This window comes from Macrobrachium rosenbergii, chromosome 12, assembly GCF_040412425.1.
Source record: "Macrobrachium rosenbergii isolate ZJJX-2024 chromosome 12, ASM4041242v1, whole genome shotgun sequence".
Classification (NCBI taxonomy): Eukaryota; Metazoa; Arthropoda; class Malacostraca; order Decapoda; family Palaemonidae; genus Macrobrachium; species Macrobrachium rosenbergii.
This window is the reverse complement of record NC_089752.1, coordinates 28,120,658-28,143,737: the sequence shown is the minus strand read 5'-3', so window position 1 is coordinate 28,143,737 and position 23,080 is coordinate 28,120,658. Positions and strand designations below refer to the sequence as shown.

The window sequence follows — 23,080 nt, the reverse complement described above, 5'->3', positions numbered from 1 at the left end:
TCCAGACAACATTATCTGTCATTCACCACATTATTTGAAAGATCTCTTCTTATCTTCAGTTTAAAACTTAACTTTTCTTCATATATCTAATTGATTTTCTGTTAATCTATCAGGCTTCTACTGATATTGCAATGTTTGTAGGCTTAATATTGTTTGTTTTAAACTCCAAAATAAATCTTTTTGACGAAGGCCGTTCTATTTTTCCGTCTGTTACCGATGGAACGAAAATCTTAGGTAAGAGAGAGAGAGAGAGAGATATTCAGTCTCCATGGGCTTGACAATTTTGAATTGCAGTTTGGATTCTGAGTAAATTAAATCAAGCAATGAGCCATTAACCCCGAAGGCAGCGACAAACACGCTTCCTTAAGACTCGAAAAAGAAGGAAGCAAAAGAAATCTTAAGTTCTACGGAAGTGGGGAAGTAGACGTGGTTAGTGTTGTTATTATCATTATTATTATTATTGCAGTAGATGAAACCTATTCACATGGAACAGGAACACAGGGGCCATTGACTTGAAATTCAAGCTGCCAAAGAATGTTGGTTTCAACCTCCCACCGCAGACAGACCCACACTGCAGCCGTTAACTGATCATGATACAGAGCCAGTAATTTTTCATCGCCCTGAGGGAGACGCGAACCCGCGACATCTGAGTGGCATACCACGACACTAACCACTGGACCAATGGACCAGTAAGAGTATTTTGCATTGGTAAGCCCCATCAAATCACGTTTTTTTTCCTCAAACGACCACATCTTCCTTGATCGATGATGGGATAATTATTTGCATCATTATTTTTAAATCCAGTGAGAAGGGATTCTTTTACTTTGCCGCTGGGCTTTCGATCTACTGGACGAGTCGGTAGAGTTCTCGGCTAGCACTTTGCTAGGCCCGACTTCGAGTCTCCGGCCGGCCAATGAAGAATTGGTGGGAGAGATGAACGCTGGTAAGCAAGAATGATCATCGAGTGCATCATTTTTACAAAGCATCTATGGGAACTAAGACTCCTACGTGATACAAGAATGAAGGGTAGATGGAATGGAAACAGTACCTAAGATTGTATGTATGTATGTATGTATGTATGTATGTATGTATGTATGTATGTATGTATGTTGCATATATATATAACATATATATATATATACATATATACATATATACATATACATACATTATATATATATATATATATATATATATATATATATATATATATATATATATATATAGAGAGAGAGAGAGAGAGAGAGAGAGACAGACAGACAGACAGACAGACAGACAGACAGACAGACAGACAGATACATCTTGTGTATATATATATATATATATATATATATATATATATATATATATATATATTTATATATATATAAAGATAGACAGATAGACATAGATATATATGTATATATATTTATATATCTAATTGGTATTCTCAAGCACAGGTTCCTTCGTGCAGCATTGATATATATTTTTATATATATATATATATATATATATATATATATATATATATATATATATATATATATATATATATATATATATACAAGAATGAATGACAGACAGAAATAGAAACGGTACCTAAGATTGTATGTATGTATGTATGTATGTATGTATGTATGTATGTATGTATGTATGTATGTATGTATGTATGTATGTATGTATGTATGTATGTATGTATATGCATATACAGTATATACAGTGTATATGTATAGGTGGTGTATATCATCAGATTTTCAGCAAGTCTCCTTGGATAAGGCTGCTGGCTTATGATCCACCCTGGTTGCAATGCACCAGCCCATTGAATGCAAAACACCTAACTCACTACTTACGTCAAAAAAGCACGTCTGAATTTACCAGAATCTGTTGACACAACTGAATTTACCAGGACCAGCTTAAAATGTTCTGGCCTGCTCGGAAATGGGATCTGGGACTTCCCGCTGGTGAAACGGGCGTTACCACTGGACTACAAAGATAAACTATATATACCGGGTGTTTCGAATTTAGAGGCCCCCCCTCCACAGAACAAATGGAAAGTTATGAAGTTTTCTGCTATAGCCTATCTCCAAGTATATTATTTTAAGTTTCTATTAAGCTATTTTTCATTTTACATTTCTTGTATTTTCAGACTGAGTGATAGAAATTTCTATCATGAATGAGCGGGACGCTTGCGTATAGTCGTAATTTAGGTACGGTTGGTATTTCACATTTTGGATGGAAAATATTATTTAGAAAATTTGTAGAGATGTTTATGGAAAGCAGTTGTCAATAAAGTACTGATGGAACAATTTCCACAACGAAATCCTCTACCTCCATCAGTACTTTATTGACAACTGCTTTCCATCCAAACTGTTTCATTAACATCTCTACAAATTTCTAAATAATATTTTCCATCCAAAATGTGAAATACCAACCGTACCTAAATTACGACTATACGCAAGCGTCCCGCTCATTCATGATAAAAATTTCTATCGAGAATTACGGCAGATAATAGACAGTTTTTTACCAGTAATTGACCTAAAGCTAATACCTTTTAATCCATTGACAATTAGGTCCTTATTCAAACACAAAGAGAGTCTTCTTCCTTTGATGACCTTGGGAGTCATTTACCTATTTAATTGCCCCAGATGTAACCTGGGGAAATATGTCGGCTCCACCCGCAGGTTGTTAAAAGTGAGATTGGATTCTCATCGAGGCGTGAGTTACAGAACGGCTGTTAAATTATCTAATCCAGAATTCTCTTGCATACGTGAACATGCAAAGAAATGCAAAGTCGATATTAACTACAAAGATTTTAAAATCATAGGCCGAACTCCCAACGACCAACAACTAGCAATTTTAGAATCACTTTTTATTAAACAACTTGTCCCCATCTAAATACTCAGACCACTTCAACACCTCTATACCTCTCGTGAATTCACGTCGAAGCTGAACCTGACCCGGACTGTAACTCGGTCTGTGCCTTCAGCTCCACTTGGTAAATAAACACTCTTCATTTTAATGTAGTAATAGTTTTGTTATAATTTTAGGTTATATTATTCCGAGTAATTTTTTAATATCTGTTTCTTTTACTATATAGCTTTGAAAATAGGACTAAACGTCTTGAAACGTCAGCACCTAAATAAAATACTGAGAAAGTAATAAAGAGGTGCCTTCTCCTCACACCAAATTGCAGTTTGCTGGATTGATAGAACCCACCCTCGACTTATATATATATATATATATATATATATATATATATATATATATATATATATATATATATATATATATATATATATATATATATATAGGTATATTTACATATACAGTATATGTATATTTATATGTACATATACAGTGTGTGTATGTATGTATGTATGTATGTATATATATATATATATATATATATATATATATATATATATATATATATATATATATATATATGTATATATATATATATATATATATATATATATATATATATATATATATATATATATATGTGTATATGTATATATATATATATATATATATATATATATATATATATATATATATATATATTATAAATAGCTTGTCTTTGTAGTCCAGTGGTAAGGATGCTCGTTTCACCTGGCGGGAGATCCCAGATCCCGTTCCCGGGCAGGAAAATGAAAATAAATAAATAAATATATATATAGATATAGATATATATACGTGTATGTATATATATATATATATATATATATAGAAAGAAAGAGAGAGAGAGAGAGAGAGAGAGAGAGAGAGAGAGAGAGAGAGAGAGAGAGAGAGAGAGACGTTCATCACAAAAATTAAAAGCTCTGGATAAAAGAAGTTCCGATTTTATGAAAACAGAGAAGATACACTCATATAAGCTTCGACTGTGATAGGAAACCTATCCAGTTCTTCATTGGAGGGGTGAGTAGAGCTTTCGGCTAGCACGCTGTTGGCCCAGCGTTCGACTCTCCGACCGACCAATGAAGAATTAAAGGAATTTACTTCTGGTGATAGAAATTCATTTCTCGTCATAATGTGGTTCGGATTCCACAATAAGCTGTAGGTCCCGTTGCTAGGTAACCAGCTGGTTCTTAGCCACGTAAAGTAAATCTAATCCTTCGGGCTAGCCCATCCAGCTCAGTGGTCTGGTTAAACTAAGATATACAGCAGGAAACCTATCCTAATGATGGGACATCTACAAAGCAAACAAATATTTAAAGCAAAATGAGCCAAATTCTACGAGATGGTAAACTGTCGCTCCATTATCAGTAGGGATTAAGAAAAATTACATTTAGGAAATTAGCTTAAAACTTCTGAGCTACGTCTAGCGTACTTCTTATCTTCTAGGCAATCAAATTCATTTGCATAAACATTTCTTCCTAACGTGATTATTTTTATTTTTATAGAGAATTTCTTGTTTTCAGATGCTGAAGGTATCACTTCTGATCTTATGCAGTGTTTTGGCCTGCACCAGGAGCAGCACCTACGATGATGACGTCACTTATGATACTACCTTCCACAGAAATCCATGGGATGCTGTCAGGACTAAGGTAAAATACGACCCGGACTTTCAAGGAACCCTAAGGGATGCAAGTCATGGTCATCCATCATTAGGAAAGCCCCTGAGAGATGGCCAACTTGTACGTGAAATCTATAACAGCGACACAAACCTTGGTCCTTACCTGCAAGACCGTCGTACTTCTCAATATTGGCCATTACAATACGAGAACTCAAGGCGATTTAGTTCATACGGTCAGGGATATTCGGTATCGAAGGATCTTAGGCCTTTGCCACTGATTATTACACCACAAGAATTTCGTGTTGGTGGGACGTATCACCAGCAAATTAACTCAAGGGAAAAGTGGCATGATAACTCAAAGCACGATGACAGAAAATACCTTAAAAAGAAGGACCAATTTCCTAAACCAAGAATTCCTGGCTTAAATAATGAAAGTATGAAAGACTTCACACATGCAGTAGTAAAAGAAATAAATCCCGATAGTGCGAACACCGTGACTGGTAAAGGTTTGGTAGTGACTAATTCTGGCAGACGATACATGAACGAGTGGAAAAATCTTCATTTACGAAGACTCAATAGAAATAAATATGGTAATGTCATAAACAGTGGGAAAACAGAGAAGCTTGAATCGAGAGCGCCACTGAGGGGAGAGAAGGGGTCTTTTTACAGTCACAGGCGAAACTGCACTAAACTGGACTCTCTTTACCCTCCTGTCGCTGACGCAAACACCAATCTGAAAAGATTTTCGTGGACAAACAACCAAAACCACATTAAAAGCGATAACAGCATTGAGGACTTAAGTGCTACATCGCAGCAAACTCCATTTCGTCAGCGGAGTGAAAAAGCAGACAATACACGACGTAAGAGTGAAAAGTCTTGTGCACCCCTGGAGATCAAAGCTATAAATTATATTTTCCCCAAATGTTTTTCCGAGGCGTCCTTGCCTTTCATTAAGTTCCTTATAGGATCAATGTTTCCTTTCTCAAACATCTCATTCAGTGCTGACATGACTGACATTCGAAGACAGTTATTCCCTAACGAAGCCGTATCTTACTTACCAAATAAAATTTATTCTTCAAAAATGAACTTGACAGTTAGAGATTCTTTTTCATCATTTGAAAATCTGCTTAGGACTGTAAGTTCTCAATCCACTGGATATGATTTCCAAAATCCATCTAAATTCTCCCCTTACTGGTTCGAGAATATGGTTTTCCAGCCCTTTCCTTCTCACTGGAGAAAAATTAACACACATGACCACATTCCATACAACGTTCTTATATTACCTTGGGAAGAATACATTGTGAAACAGATACCCAACAGCAAGAAAGAAAAGCTACCAAATTTGCAACCAACAGATATACACAATTTTCTGCACTATTTTCTCAAACAGCTAAACGATTCTGAGATCGATGTTCCCCATGTAACTTCCTGGATGCAAGACTTTGATCCTCATGCATCCTATTTAATAGTCCCTCAAAGGCCACTTAATACTTTGCCCACAAGTCGCGATCTTGGCGAACTATCAGATTCTATTCAGGATAAAAGATTTTATCTGATCCCAAAATTACCACCTTCCAAGACAAATTTCCCATTACCACAACTTTCAATGAATGAGAAACCTGTCTCCCCATTTCAAGAAATTACAATGCCTGATTTATCTAAATCACAGTTTCATAGAATAATAAATTTCCCATTCACTTCTTTTTCTTCTACATCTCTTCACCAGGCACCAAATCTAACATTTCCACCTCACAACATACATATCCCTCCGAGCCGAAAATTTATACCAGAAAATTCACCTAGATCTTCATTTTCATATGCACCAATTTTCAGTTATACGACCCCATTTCAGAGACACCTTTTGCCGCCAAAGCTCACAAATACATACATTTCCAAGATTCCAGCGTTAGAAACTAAACCACCTAAACTTCCGTGGCCTATAACTGTTCCTCGTATTCCAGTGCCAAAACCACCCACTTTACCTAAACTGCCAGAAATGCCACGGCCTTTAATTCCTGATATTCCTGTTCCTCAGATTCCTATGCCAATACCACCCACTTTGCCTAAACTGCCTGAAATTCCAAGGCCTATAATTCCTGATATACCTCCTCCTCTGATTCCAGTGCCACAACTACCCACTATACCTAAACTGCCTGAAATTCCACAACCTATCATTCCTGATATACCTGTTCCTTGGATTCCTATGCCAAAACCACCCACTTTACCTAAACTGCCTGAAATTCCAAGGCCTATCATTCCTTATATACCTGTTCCTTGGATTCCTATACCAAAACCACCCACTTTACCTAAACTGCCTGAAATTCCAAGGCCTATCATTCCTGATATACCTGTTCCTTGGATTCCTATGCCAAAACCACCCACTTTACCTAAACTGCCTGAAATTCCAAGGCCTATCATTCCTGATATACCCATTCCTCGTATTCCAGTGCCAAAACCACCCACTTTACCTAAACTGCCTGAAATTCCAAGGCCTATAATTCCTGATATACCCGTTCCTCGTATTCCAGTGCCAAAACCACCCACTTTACCTAAACTGCCTGAAATTCCAAGGCCTATAATTCCTGATATACCCGTTCCTCGTATTCCAGTGCCAAAACCACCCACTTTACCTAAACTGCCTGAAATTCCAAGGCCTATCATTCCTGATATACCCGTTCCTCGTATTCCAGTGCCAAAACCACCCACTTTACCTAAACTGCCTGAAATTCCAAGGTCTATCATTCCTGATATGCCCGTTCCTCGTATCCCAGTGCCAAAACCACCCACTTTACCTAAACTGCCTGAAATTCCAAGGCCTATCATTCCTGATATACCCGTTCCTCGTATCCCAGTGCCAAAACCACCCACTTTACCTAAACTGCCTGAAATTCCAAGGCCTATAATTCCTGATATTCCTGTTCCTCGAATTCCAGTGCCAAAACCACCCAATTTACCTAAACTGCCTGAAATTCCAAGGCCTATCATTCCTGATATTCCTGTTCCTCGGATTCCTATGCCAAAACCACTCAGTTCACTTAAACTACCTGAAATTCTAAGGCCTAGCATTCCTGACATCCCTGTTCCTCGGATTCCAGTGCCAAAACCACCCACTTTACCTAAACTGCCTGAAATTCCAAGACCAATCATTCTTGATATCCCTGTTCCTTGGATAACAGTGCCAAAACCACCCACTTTACCTAAACTGCATGAAATTCCAAGGCCAATCATTCCTGATATACCTGTTCCTCGGATTTCAGTGCCAAAACCACCCACTTTACCTAAACTGCCTGAAATTCCAAGGCCAATCATTCCTGATATACCTGTTCCTCGGATTTCAGTGCCAAAACCACCAAATTTACCTAAACTGCCTGAAACTCTAAGGCCTATCATTCCTGATATACCTGCTCCTCGGATCCCAGTGCCAAAACCACCCAATTTACCTAAACTGCCTGAAATTCCAAGGCCTATCATTCCTGATATACCCGTTCCTCGTATTCCAGTGCCAAAACCACCCACTTTATCTAAACTGTCTAAAATTCCAAGGCCTATCATTCCTGATGTACCTGTTCCTCGGATTTCAGTGCCAAAATCACCCACTTTACCTAAACTGCCTGAAATTCCAAGGCCTACAATTCCTTATATTCCTGTTCCTCGGATTCCAGTGCCAAACCCACTCAGTTCACTTAAACTACCTGTAATTCCAAGGCCTATCATTTCTGATATACCTGTTCCTTGGATTCCAGTGCCACAACCACCCACTTTATCTAAACTGCCTGAAATTCCAAGGCCAATCATTCCTGATATACCTGTACCTCGGATTTCAGTGCCAAAACTACCCACTTTACCTAAACTGCCTGAAAATCTAAGGCCTATCTTTCCTGATGTACCTGTTCCTTGGATTCCTATGCCAAAACCACCCACTTTATCTAAACTGTCTGAAATTCCAAGGCCTATCATTCCTGATATACCTGTTCCTTGGATTTCAGTGCCAAAACCACCCAATTTACCTAAACTGCCTGAAATTCCAAGGCCTATCTTTCCTGATGTACCTGTTCCTTGGATTCCTATGCCAAAACCACCCACTTTATCTAAACTGTCTGAAATTCCAAGGCCTATCATTCCTGATATACCTGTTCCTCGGATTTCAGTGCCAAAATCACCCAATTTACCTAAGCTGCCTGAAATTTCAAGGCCTACAATTCCTTATATTCCTGTTCCTCGGATTCCAGTGCCAAAGCCACTCAGTTCACTTAAACCACCTGTAATTCCAAGGCCTATCATTCCTGATATACCTGTTCCTTGGATTCCAGTGCCACAACCATCCACTCTATCTAAACTGCCTGAAATTCCAAGACCAATCATTCCTGATATACCTGTACCTCGGATTTCAGTGCCAAAACTACCCACTTTACCTAAACTGCCTGAAAATCTAAGGCCTATCATTCCTGATATACCTGTTCCTTGGATTTCAGTGCCAAAACCACCCAATTTACCTAAACTGCCTGAAACTCTAAGGCCTATCATGCTTGATATACCTGTTCCTCGGATTTCAGTGCCACAACCACCCAATTTACCTAAACTGCCTGAAATTCCAAGACCTATCTTTCCTGATATACCTGTTCGTCGGATTCCAGTGCCAAAACCATCCACTTTATCTAAACTGTCTGAAATTCCAAGGCCTATCATTCCTGATATACCTGTTCCTCGTATTCCAGTGCCAAAACCACCCAATTTACCTAAACTGCCTGAAATTCCAAGGTCTATCTTTCCTGATATACCTGTTCCTCGGATTCCAGTGCCACAACCACTCACTTTGCCTAAACTGCCTAAAATTCCAAGGCCTACAATTCCTAATACACCTGTTCCTCAGAGTCCAGTACTACAACCACCCACTTTACCTAAAATACCTGAAATTCCACAGCCTAAAATTACTAATATATCTGTTCCTCATATTAAAGTGCTACAGTCACCCACTTTATCTAAACTGCCTGAAATTCCAAGACCTATCTTTCCTGATATACCTGTTCCTCGGATTCCAGTGCCACAACCACCCACTTTACCTAAAATGCCTAAAATTCCAAGGCCTACCATTCCTAATACACCTGTTCCTCCGAGTCCAGTGCTACAACCACCCAATTTACCTAAACTACCTGAAATTCCACAGGCTAAAATTACTTATATACCTGTTCCTCAGGTTAAAATGCTACAACCACCCACTTTACCTAAACTACCTGATATTCCAAAGCCTAGAATTACTGATATACACTTTCCTCAGTCTCCAATGTTAAAACCACCAAGGTTACCTGAAGTACCTGAAATTCCATTGCATAAAATTAGTGATGTTCCTGTTACAAAGATTCCAAGGATAAAAGCACCCAGTATACCTGAACCTGTATTTGATACCTCAAATTTCCCAGGCACAATTTCTACAAAACCTCAAATTCCACAACCTAACCTCCCGTCTAAATTACCAAAACTTCCAATGGCTAAGCTCCCAGATCCATCAAAACCTCAGATTCCAGAGCTAAGACTACTAAATTTAACTGAACCTGCCCTTCACATTTCAAATGTCCGTGACATGAATCCTCACTTACCAGAAATTCCACATCTTAAGCTTCCCAAAGTGACCATCCCTCAGATTCCGGAATTAAACCACCTCAAAATACCAGAGCCACTGTTTCATATATCAAATTTTTCTTATGTAAATCCTCATTCACCTGAAATTCCACAGCTTAAACTTTCCAACGTATCCACACCTCCGAGTCCAGAGCTAATACCAATCAAATATTCTAAACCACTGTTTAACGCTTCAAATATTAGTGATATAAATCATCAGATTCCTAAAATTCAACAACCTAAGCTCTCCAATATATCTTTCCCACAGATTCCTGAACCACAGTCTAATATCTCAATAATATCTACCAAACCTTTTCATCGAACACTGAGATTTTCACCTCAACTTCCTGAATTAGAACAGAATAACTTCCCTCCATCATTTTCCCAAGTGTTAACTCCTCAAATACCTGAAATATCATCTATCAACACTACTTCCTATAACATTTCAGATTTCAGACTGCAGGATTTACTGGACTTAAAAATGACAAACACTTCCTCTTATTCGTGGTTTACTAAATTAACAGATTTAGAAAAGAATAAACATTTAGACTCAAATGTCCACAATGTTCCTACATTCAGAGTACCAGATTTACCAAACTTTAATATTAAAAGTACTTCTAACTTCAGTTCTTTATCCAGCCCAGATTCATGGTTCGAACATATGTCACAATCAGAAAAGAACAAAAATTCCAATTTAACTATCCATAACTTCCCTACATTTACACAATCAAATTTAACAGACTTAGAAATACATGATATACATAACATCAATTCTTTCTTTTACCCAAATTCTTGGATTTATAAAGTACCTAAATCAGAAAGGCATAAATATTTTAACTTAACTTTACCTAATATTCCTGGGCTGACACCACTAAATATACCTGGCTTACAATTTCCCAATATATCCAACATCAATTCTTTAACTTCCCCATATTCATGGCTTTCCCAAATACCTCAATCAGAATGGTATAAATATTTTAACTTAACTTTACCTCATATTCCTGGCTTTACACCACCAAATATACCTGGCTTACAATTTCCCAATATGTCCAACAACAGTTCTTTTACTTTCCTACATTTATGGCTTTCCCAAATACCGCAATCAGAATGGTATAAATATTTTAACTTAACTTTACCTAATATTCCTGGCTTTACACCAACAAATATACCTGGCTTACAATTTCCCAATATGTCCAACAACAGTTCTTTTACTTTATCAAATTCATGGCTTTCCCAAATACCTCATTCAGAATGGTATAAATATTTTAACGTAAATTTACCTAATATTTCTGGCTTTACACCACCAAATTTACCTGGCTTACAATTTTCCAATATGTCCCACAACAGTTCTTTTACTTTACCACATTCATGGCTTTCCCAAATACCTCAATCAGAATGGCATAAATATATTAACTTAACTTTACTTAATATTCCTGGCTCTACACCACCAAATATACCTGGCTTACAATTTCCCAATATGTCCAACAACAGTTCTTTTACTTTCCCACATTCATGGCTTTCCCAAATACCTCAGTCAGAATGGTATAAATATTTTAACTTAACTTTACCTATTATCCCTGGCTTACAATTTCCCAATATGTCCAACAACAGTTCTTTTACTTTCCCATATTCATGGCTTTCCCGAATACCTCAATCAGAATGGCATAAATATTTTAACTTAACTTTACCTAGTATTCCTGGCCTGACACCAGCAAATTTAACTGGCTTACAATTTCCAAATATATCCAACAACAGTTCTTTTACTTTACCATATTCATGGCTTTTCCAGATACCTCAATCAGAATGGTATAAATATTTTAACTTAACTTTACCTAATATTCCTGGCTATACACCAGAAAATTTACCTGGCTTACAATTTCCAAATATGTTCTACAACAGTTCTTTTACTTTACCACATTCATGGTTTTCCCACATACCTCAATCAGAATGGTATAAATATTTTAACTTCACTTTAACTAATATTTCTGGCTTTATACCACCAAATATACCTGGCTTACAATTTCCCAATATGTCCAACAACAGTTCTTTTAATTTATCACAGTCATGGCTTTCCCAAATACCTCAAACAGAATGGTATAAATATTTTAACGTAACTTTACCTAATATTTCTGGCTTTACACCACCAAATTTACCCGGCTTACAATTTCCCAATAAGTCCAACAACAGTTCTTTTACTTTATCACATTCATGGCTTTCCCAAATACCTCAATCAGAATGGTATAAATATTTTAACTTAACTTTACCTAATATTCCTGGCTTTACACAATCAAATATACCTGGCTTACAATTTCCCAATATGTCCAACAGCAGTTCTTTTACTTTCCCACATTCATGGTTTTCTCAAATACCTCAATCAGAATGGTATAAATATTTTAACTTAACTTTACCTATTATCTCTGGCTTACAATTTCCCAACAGTTCTTTTAATTTACCACATTCGTGGCTTTCCCAAATACCTCAGTCAGAATGGCATAAATATTTTAACTTAACTTTACCTAATATTCCTGGGATGACACCAGAAAATTTATCTGGCTCACAATTTCCCAATATGTCCAGCAACACTTCTTTTACTTTCCCACATTCATGGCTATCCCAAATACCTCAATCAGAATGGTACAAATATTTTAACTTAACTTTACCTAATATTCCTGGCCTTATACCACTAAATATACCTGGCTTACAGTTTCCCAGTATATATAACGACAGTTCTTTTACTTTACCATATCCATGGCTTTCCCAAATACCTCAATCAGAATGGTATAAATATTTTAACTTAACTTTACCTCATATTTCTGGCTTTATACCACCAAATATACCTGGCTTACAATTTCCTAATATCTCCAACAACAGTTCTTTTAATCTATCACAGTCATGGCTTTCCCAAATACCTCAATCAGAAAGGTATAAATATTTTATCTTAACTTTACCTAATATTTCTGGCTTTATACCACCAAATATATCTAGCTTACAATTTCCCAATATGTCCAACAACAGTTCTTTTACTTTATCACATTCATGGCTTTCCCAAATACCTCAATCAGAATGGTATAAATACTTTAACGTAACTTTACCTAATATTTCTGGCTTTACACCACCAAATTTACCTGGCTTACAATTTCCCAATAAGTCCAACAACAGTTCTTTTACTTTATCACATTCATGGCTTTCCCAGATACCTCAATCAGAATGGTATAAATATTTTAACTTAACTTTACCTAATATTCCTGGCTTTACACAATCAAATATACCTAGCTTACAATTTCCCAATGTGTTCAACATCAGTTCTTTTACTTTCCCACATTCATGGCTTTCCCAAATACCTCAATCAGAATGGTATAAGTATTTTAGCTTAACTTTACCTCCTATCGCTGGCTTACAATTTCCCAATATGTCCAACGACAGTTCTTTTACTTTACCACATTCGTGGCTTTCTCTAATACCTAAATCAGAATGGCATAAATATTTTAACTTAACTTTACCTAATATTCCTGGCCTGACACCACAAAATTTAACTGGCTTACAATTTCCCAATATATCCAACAACAGTTCTTTTACTTTCCCATATTCATGGCTTTCCCAAATACCTCAGTCAGAATGGTACAAATATTTTAATTTAACTTTATATAATATTCCTGGCTTTACACAAGCAAATTTATCTGGCTCAAAATTTCCCAATATGTCAAGCAACAGTTCTTTTACTTTACCACATTCATGGCTTTCTCAAATACCTCAATCAGAATGGTATAAATATTTTAATTTAAATTTACCTAATATTCCTGGGCTGACACCAGAACATTTATCTGGCTCACAATTTCCCAATATGTCCAGCAACACTTCTTTTACTTTCCCACATTCATGGCTTTCCCAAATACCTCAATCAGAATGGTACAAATATTTTAACTTAACTTTACCTAATATTCCTGGCTCTATACCACTAAATATACCTGGCTTACAGTTTCCCAATATATATAACTACAGTTCTTTTACTTCACCATATTCATGGCTTTCCCAAATACCTCAATCAGAATGGTATAAATATTTTAACTTAACTTTACCTAATATTTCTGGCTTTATACCACCAAATATACCTGGCTTACAATTTCCTAATATCTCCAACAACAGTTCTTTTAATCTATCACAGTCATGGCTTTCCCAGATACCTCAATCAGAATGGGATAAATATTTTAACTTAACTTTACCTAATATTTCTGGCTTTATACCACCAAATATATCTGGCATACAATTTCCCAATATGTCCAACAACAGTTCTTTTACTTTATCACATTCATGGCTTTCCCAAATTCCTCAATCAGAATGGTATAAATACTTTAACGTAACTTTACCTAATATTTCTGGCTTTACACCACCAAATTTACCTGGCTTACAATTTCCCAATAAGTCTAACAACAGTTCTTTTACTTTATCACATTCATGGCTTTCCCAGATACCTCAATCAGAATGGTATAAATATTTTAACTTAACTTTACCTAATATTCCTGGCTTTACACAATCAAATATACCTGGCTTACAATTTCCCAATATGTTCAACATCAGTTCTTTTACTTTCCCACATTCATGGCTTTCCCAAATACCTCAATCAGAATGGTATAAGTATTTTAGCTTAACTTTACCTACTATCCTTGGATTACAATTTCCCAATATGTCCAACGACAGTTCTTTTACTTTACCACATTCGTGGCTTTCCCAAATACCTAAATCAGAATGGCATAAATATTTTAACTTAACTTTACCTAATATTCCTGGCTTGACACCACAAAATTTAACTGGCTTACAATTTCCCAATATATCCAACAACAGTTCTTTTACTTTCCCATATTCATGGCTTTCCCAAATACCTCAGTCAGAATGGTATAAATATTTTAATTTAACTTTACCTAATATTCCTGGCTTTACACAAACAAATTTATCTGGCTCAAAATTTCCCAATATGTCAAGCAACAGTTCTTTTACTTTGCCACATTCATGGCTTTCTCAAATACCTCATTCAGAATGGTATAAATATTTTAATTTAAATTTACCTAATATTCTTGGCCTGACACTAGAAAATTTATCTGGCTCACAATTTCCCAATATGTCCAGCAACACTTCTTTTACTTTCCCACATTCATGGCTTTCCCAAATACCTCAATTAGAATGGTATAAATATTTTAACTTAACTTTACCTAATATTCCTGGCTTTACACCATCAAATATACCTGGCTTACAATTTCCCAATATGTCCAACAAGAGATCTTTTACTTTTCCACTTTCATGGCTTTCCCAAATACCTCAAGCAGAATGGGATAAATATTTTAACTTAACTTTACCTAATATTCCTGGCTTTGCACCAGAAAATTTATCTGGCTCACAATTTCCCAATATGTCCAGCAATACTTCTTTTACTTTCCCACATTCATGGCTCTCCCGAATACCTCAATCAGAATGGTATAAATATTTTAATTTAACTTTACCTAATATTCCTGGCTTTGTACCACTAAATATACCTGGCTTACAGTTTCCCAATATACAAAACGACAGTTCTTTTACTTTACCACATTCATGGCTTTCCCAAATACCTCAATCAGAATGGTATAAATATTTTAACGTAACTTTACCTAATATTCCTGGCTTTACACCAGCAAATATGCCTGGCTTACAATTTCCCAGAATGTCCAACAATAGTTCTTTTACTTTACCACATTCATGGCTTTCCCAAATACCTCAATCAGAATGGTATAAATATTTTAATTTAACTTTACCTAATATTCCTGGCTTTGTACCACTAAATATACATGGCTTACAGTTTCCCAATATATATAACGACAGTTCTTTTACTTTACCACATTCATGGCTTTCCCAAATACCTAAATCAGAATGGTATAAATATTTTAACGTAACTTTACCTAATATTTCTGGCTTTACACCAGCAAATATGCCTGGCTTACAATTTCCCAATATGTCCAACAATAGTTCTTTTACTTTCCCACATTCATGGCTCTCCCAAATACCTAAATCAGAATGGTATAAATATTTTAATTTAACTTTACCTAATATTCCTGGCTTTGTACCACTAAATATACATGGCTTACAGTTTCCCAATATATATAACGACAGTTCTTTTACTTTACCACAATCATGGCTTTCCCAAATACCTCAATCAGAATGGTATAAATATTTTAACTTAACTTTACCTAATATTCCTGGCTTTACACCAGCAAATATGCCTGGCTTACAATTTCCCAATGTGTTCAACAACAGTTCTTTTACTTTCCCACATTCATGGCTTTCCCAGATACCTCAGTCAGAATGGTATAAATATTTTAACTTAACTTTACCTAATATTCCTGGCTTTACACCAGAAAATTTACCTGGCTTACAATTTCCAAATATGTTCAACAACAGTTCTTTTACTTTCCCATATTCATGGCTTTCCCAAATACCTCAATCAGAATGGTATAAATATTTTAACTTAACTCTACCTAATATTTCTGGCTTTATACCACCAAATATACCTGGCTTACAATTTCCCAATATGTCCAACAACAGGTCTTTTACTTTACCATATTCATGGCTTTCCCAAATACCTCACTCACAATGGGATAAATATTTTAACTTAACTTTACCTAATATTTCTGGCTTTACACCACCAAACTTACCTGGCTTACAATTTCCCAATATGTCCAACAACAGTTCTTTTACTTTCCCACATACATGGCTTTCCCAAATACCTCAATTAGAATGGTATAAATATTTTAACTTAACTTTACCTAATATTCCTGGCTTTACACAATCAAATACATCTGGCTTACAATTTCCCAATATGTCCAACAACAATTCTTTTACTTTCCCACATTCATGGCTTTCTCAAATACCTCAATCAGAATGGTATAAGTATTTTAACGCAACTTTCCCTAATATCCATGGCTTAGCACCACCAAATATACCTGGCTTACAATTTCCCAATATGTTCAACATCAGTTCTTTTACTCTCCCAGATTCATGGCTCTCCCAAATACCTCAATCAGAATGGTATAAATATTTTAACTTAACTTTACCTATTATCCCTGGCCTGACGCCACCAAATTTAACTGGCTTGCAATTTACCAATATATCCAACAACAGTTCTTTTACTTTCCCATATTCATGGCTTTCTCAAATACCTCAATCAGAATGGTATAAATATTTTAATTTAACTTTACCTAATATTCCTGGCTTTACACCAGCAAATTTATCTGGCTCACAAATTCCCAATATGTCCAGCAACAGTTCTTTTACGTTACCACATTCATGGCTTTCTCTAATACCTCAATCAGAACGGTATAAATTTTTTAATTCAACTTTACCTAATATTCCTGGCTTGACACCAGAAAATTTATCTGGCTCACAATTTCCCAATATGTCCAGCAACACTTCTTTAACTTTCCCACATTCATGGCTTTCCCAAATACCTCAATCACAATGGTATAGATATTTTAACTTAACTTTACCTAATATTCCTGGCTTTATACCACTAAATATCCCTGGCTTACAGTTTCCAGATATATATAACGACAGTTCATTTACTTTACCATATTCATGGCTTTCCCAAATACCTCAATCAGAATGGTATAAATATTTTAACTTAACTTTACCTAATATTCCTGGCTTTACACCAGCAAATATACCTGGCGTACAATTTCCCAGTATGTCCAACAGCAGTTCTTTTACTTTCCCACATTCATGGCTTTCCCAAATACCTCAATCAGAGTGGCATAAATATTTTAACGTAACTTTACCTGATATTCCTGGCTTTACACCAGCAAATTTAACTGGCTTACAATTTCCTAATATGTCCAACAACAGATCTTTTACTCTTCCACTTTCATGGATTTCCCAAATACCTCAAGCAGAATGGGATAAATATTTTAACTTAACTTTACCTAATATTCCTGGCTTTACACCATCAAATGTATCTGGCTTACAGTTTCCCAATATGTCCAACAACAGTTCTTTTACTTTTCCACTTTCATGGCTTTCCCAAATACCTCAATCAGAATGGCATAAATATTTTAACATAACTTTGCCTAATATTCCTGGCTTTACACCAGCAAATATACCTGTCTTACAATTTCCCAGTATATCCAACAACAGTTCTTTTACTTTCTCACATTCATGGCTTTCCCAAATACCTCAATCAGAATGGTATAAATATTTTAACGTAACTTTACCTAATATTCCTGGCTTTATACCACTAAATATACCTGGCTTACAGTTTCCAAATATATATAACGACAGTTCTTTTACTTTACCACATTCATGGCTTTCCCATATACCTCAATCAGAATGGTATAAATATCTTAACTTAACTTTACCTAATATTCCTGGCTTTACACTATCAAATGTATCTGGCTTACAGTTTCCCAATATGTCCAACAACAGTTCTTTTACTTTTCCACTTTCATGGCTTTCCCAAATACCTCAATCAGAATGGCATAAATATTTTAACCTAACTTTACCTGATATTCGTGGCTTTACACCAGCAAATATACCTGTCTTACAATTTCCCAGTATGTCCAACAACAGTTCTTTTACTTTCCCACATTCATGGCGTTCCCAAATACCTCAATCAGAATGGTATAAGTATTTTAACATAACTTTACCTAATATTCTTGGCTTTACACCACCAAATATGCCTGGCTTACAATTTCCCAATATGTCCAGCAACAGTCCTTTTACTTTTCCACATTCATGGCTTTCCCAAATACCTCAATCACAATGGTATAAATATTTTAACTTAACTTTACCTAATACTCCAGGCTTTACAACACCAAATATGCCTGGCTTACAATTTCCAAATATGTCCAACAACAGTTCTTTTACTTTCCCACCTTCATGGCTTTCTCAGATACCTCAATCAGAATGGTATAAATATTTTAACTTAACTTTACCTAATATTCCTGGCTTTATACCACCAAATTTACCTGGCTTACAATTTCCCAATATGTCCAACAACAGTTCTTTTATTTTACCATATTCATGGCTTTCCCAAATACCTCAATCACAATGGCATAAATATTTTAACTTAACTTTACCTAATATTTCTGGTTTTACACCACCAAATTTACCCATCTTACAATTTCCCAATATGTCCAACAACAGTTCTTTTACTTTACCACAATCATGGCTTTCCCAAATACCTCAATCAGAATGGTATAAATATTTTAACTTAACTTTACCTAATATTCCTGGCTTTACACCATCAAATATACCTGGCTTACAATTTCCCAATATGTCCAACAGCAGTTTTTTAAATTTCCCACATTCATGGCTTTCCCAAATACCTCAATCAGAATGGCATAAATATTTTAACTTAACTTTACCTAATATTCCTGGCTTTACACTACCAAATATACCTGGCTTACAATTTCCCAATCTGTCCAACAACAGCTCTTTTATTTTACCACATTCATGGCTTTCCCAAATACCTCAATCAGAATGGTATAAATATTTTAACTTAACTTTAACTAATATTCCTGGCTTTACACCACCAAATGTACCTACCTTACTATTTCCCAATATGTCCAACAGCAGTTTTTTAAATTTCCCACATTCATGGCTTTCCCAGATACCTCAATCAGAATGGCATAAATATTTTAATTTAACTTTACCTAATATTCCAGGCTTTACACTACCAAATATACCTGGCTTACAATTTCCCAATCTGTCCAACAACAGTTCTTTTACTTTACCACATTCATGGCTTTCCCAAATACCTCGATCAGAATGGTATAAATATTTTAACTTAACTTTAACTAATATTTCTGGCTTTACACCACCAAATATACCTGGCTTACAATTTAACAATATATCCAACAACAGTTCTTTTACTTTCCCATACTCATGGCTTTCCCAGATTCCTCAATCAGAATGGTATAAATATTTTAACTTAACTTTACCTAATATTCCTGGCTTTATACCATCAAATTTACCTGGCTTACAATTTCCCAATATGTCCAACAACAGTTCTTTTATTTTACCATATTCATGGCTTTCCCAAATGCCTCAATCAGAATGGCATAAATATTTTAACTTAACTTCACCTAATATTTCTGGTTTTGCACCACCAAATTTACCTATCTTACAATTTCCCAATCTGTCCAACGACAGTTCTTTTACTTTACCACAATCATGGCTTTCCCAAATACCTCAATCAGAATGGTATAAATATTTTAACCTAACTTTACCTAATATTCCTGGCTTTATACCATCAAATATACCTGGCTTACAATTTCCCAATCTGTCCAACAGCAGTTCTTTTACTTTCCCACATTCATGGCTATCCCAGATACCTCAATCAGAATGGTATAAATATTTTAACTTAACTTTAACTAATATTCCTGGCTTTGCACCACCAAATGTACCTACCTTACAATTTCCCACTATGTCCAACAACAGTTCTTTTACTTTACGACATTCATGGCTTTCCCAAATACCTCAAGCAGAATGGCATAGATATTTTAACTTAACTTTACCTAATATTCCTGGCTTTACACTGCCAAATATACCTGGCTTACAATCTCCCAATATGTCCAACAACAGTTCTTTTACTTTACCACATTCATGGCTTTCCCAAATACCTCAGTCAGAATGGTATAAATATTTTAACTTAACTTTAACTAACATTCCTGGCTTTACACCACCAAATATACCTGGCTTACAATTTAACAATATGTCCAACAACAGTTCTTTTACTTTCCCACATTCATGGCTTTCCCAAATTCCTCAATCAGAATGGTATAAATATTTTAACTCAACTTTACCTAATAATCCTGGCTTTACACCACCAAATTTACCTACCTTACAATTTCCAAATATGTCCAACAACAGTTCTTTTACTTTCCCATATTCATGGCTTTCTCAAATACCTCAATCAGAATGGTATAAATATTTTAACTCAACTTTACCTAATAATCCTGGCTTTACACCACCAAATTTACCTACCTTACAATTTCCCAATATGTCCAACAACAGTTCTTTTACTTTCCCACCTTCATGGCTTTCTCAGATACCTCAATCAGAATGGTATAAATATTTTAACTTAACTTTACCTAATATTCCTGGCTTTATACCACCAAATTTACCTGGCTTACAATTTCCCAATATGTCCAACGACAGTTCTTTTATTTTACCATATTCATGGCTTTCCCAAATACCTCAGTCAGAATGGCATAAATATTTTAACTTAACTTTACCTAATATTTCTGGTTTTACACCACCAAATTTACCTGGCTTACAATTTCCCAATATGTCCAACAACAGTTCTTTTACTTTCCCACATTCATGGCTTTCCCAAATACCTCAATCAGAATGGTATAAATATTTTAACTTAACTTTACCTAATATTCCTGGCTTTACACCACCAAATTTGCCTAGCTTACAATTTCCCAATATGTCCAACAACAGTTCTTTTACTTCACCACATTCATGGCTTTCCCAAATACCTCAATCAGAATGGTATAAGTATTTTAACTTAACTTTACCTAATATTCCTGGCTTGACACCACCAAATTTACATGGCTCACAATTTCTTGATACGTTACCACATTTATCGCTTTCCCAAATACCTCAATCAGAATGGTATAAATATTTTAACTTAACTTTACTTAAAAATCCTGGATTTGCACCACCAAATTTACAAGACTTGAAATTCCCTTATATGTATAACAACAGTCCGTCGTCTTTCCCATATTCATGGATATCTCAAATACCACAAGGAGACGCGTATAGAAATGTCCACATTACCTTTCCTAACATTAATGAATTTAGACAATCAAATTTGTCAGGCCTAGAAATTCCAAATATATCAGAATTTAGTCCATTGTCTTTTACAAATTCATCGCGTCCTCAGATACCTGCAGGTGAAAAGCACAAAAATTTTCCTACTAACCTTCCTGAACCTAAACCACTAAATTTAAGGCTTAGAAATTCCGAACGTATCAGGCTTTAGTTCATTATCTTATCCATATTCATCGCTTCCTCAAATGCCAAAAGGAGAAAGTTATAAACATTCCAATGCTAACCTTCCCAATCATCCCGAATTTAAACCAACAAATTTACCTGGTTTAAAATTTCCGAACATATCAGACTTCAGTTCATTATCTCTCCCTCACTGATGGCTTTTTCCGACACCAGAATCAGACAAGTATAAACATTTTAACATTAACTTTTCAAAAATTCCTGAATTCAGACCACGAAATTTACCAAATACTTTAACCTTTAGTGCAGCAACGTTTTCATATTAATGATTTCTTAAACACCAGAAACAAAATATGGAAACTAATAAACATTACTTTTCTTACCATTTTGTAAAATTAATCCCTCTTCATTTATCAGACATACAAATTCCTGACATAATATCAAGGCAGTTCTATTCCTTTCCCACATTCGTGGTTTTTAAATAAAAGAATCTACGAAATCTAAATACTAACATATTCTCCCTAAATATTCCTGAATTTAGGGAACCAAATTTATGAAGGAAACTTCCAAAATATATACATATGTATGTATATATATATATATATATATATATATATATATATATATATATATATATATATATATCATTCTAGACGCTATATCGCCAAATCGCCAAACTGACGAAGTTTAGGTATTTCTTATATATGCAATATCGGTGCTTGTCAGTTCCCTTATTCGTAGTTCATTACAAAAGGAGCTGCGTGTCAATTTAACTTTCCTTAACTTACCAGGATTTTGACCACCATTCTCAAAAAATTTAATTTATCAGTTTTAAATGATCATTCCTCCTCTCCTTCGTGGCTTTCTGAGTTACCGGAATCAGAAACAAATGAATGCTTTAACCTATATTTTCCTACTTTTCCAGAATTTAGACCAAATTCGCGACTCTGGATTTCCATACTCTCCAAATTTCACATCAAATTTTTGCCT

General features: G+C 35.3%; 1 protein-coding gene across 1 annotated transcript in view; it reads left to right on the top strand.

Moving 5' to 3' along the window:
- Positions 1–22,718, top strand: part of LOC136844468 (uncharacterized) — a 28,053-nt gene extending 5,335 nt beyond the window's left edge. The window contains exon 2 of the mRNA XM_067113734.1: positions 4,404–22,718. Within this exon, the coding sequence (XP_066969835.1) occupies positions 4,404–22,121 (17,718 nt within the window). The 3' untranslated portion in view covers positions 22,122–22,718. The remainder of the gene's footprint in view (positions 1–4,403) is intronic.
- Positions 22,719–23,080: the final 362 nt, after the last annotated feature.